Source organism: Mizuhopecten yessoensis, unplaced genomic scaffold (genome assembly GCF_002113885.1).
Source record: "Mizuhopecten yessoensis strain PY_sf001 unplaced genomic scaffold, ASM211388v2 scaffold716169, whole genome shotgun sequence".
Taxonomy (NCBI): domain Eukaryota; kingdom Metazoa; phylum Mollusca; class Bivalvia; order Pectinida; family Pectinidae; genus Mizuhopecten; species Mizuhopecten yessoensis.
In genome coordinates this window covers 2,388-3,023 of record NW_018479982.1, presented here as the reverse complement: position 1 = coordinate 3,023, position 636 = coordinate 2,388, and the positions used below count along the sequence as shown (strand labels likewise).

Here is a 636-nt window from a genome sequence, read left to right as displayed (position 1 = left end):
GGCAGGGTGATCTCTACACCTGACTGAGGCGTGGGCAGGGTGATCTCTTCACCTGACTGAGGCGTAGGCAGGGTGATCTCTACACCTGACTGAGGCGTGGGCAGGGTGATCTCTTCACCTGACTGAGGCGTGGGCAGGGTGATCTCTACACCTGACTGAGGCGTAGGCAGGGTGATCTCTACACCTGATTCTAGACAAATCCCATACACTGTACGTGTCTAGTTCATTTTACCTATTTGTAGTCCTAGTTGTCTATGAATCCAGTTTAGGTTTTTAGTCCAGCTACTAAAGTCTCTAGTCCATATTTTCTATTAGTTTAGTCAAGGTATCGTATCAGTCCATGTTTTCTATTAGTACAATTCAGGCAGTGTATCAGTCAAATTGAGTTCTCTTCTATATTATCCAATAGGATAAACAGCATGAATACAAAAATTGTATTTCCCAGCGACATAGGCACTGACCGATGTTTATTTACAATCATCATGATTAATAAACACAAATACACAATAATGTACATCTAACACGCAAACATATAACTCCTAACCTATTATTCTCAATATAATAAGCCCATTTACAAATTTAAAAATACATGTGTTCTTATTGTTACCTGTGTCGCCTGAATGACACGTATAGGTA

General features: G+C 40.4%; 1 protein-coding gene across 1 annotated transcript in view; it reads right to left on the bottom strand.

Annotated features, from left to right (window-relative positions):
- LOC110441924 (H(+)/Cl(-) exchange transporter 7-like) overlaps positions 1-190 on the bottom strand; it is a gene marked incomplete at its 5' end in the record, with an annotated part of 75,485 nt that extends 75,295 nt beyond the window's left edge. Inside the window, one exon of the mRNA XM_021485233.1 lies at positions 18-190. Coding sequence (XP_021340908.1) covers positions 18-190 — 173 coding nt within the window. The remainder of the gene's footprint in view (positions 1-17) is intronic.
- Between the last annotated feature and the right edge of the window lie 446 nt (positions 191-636).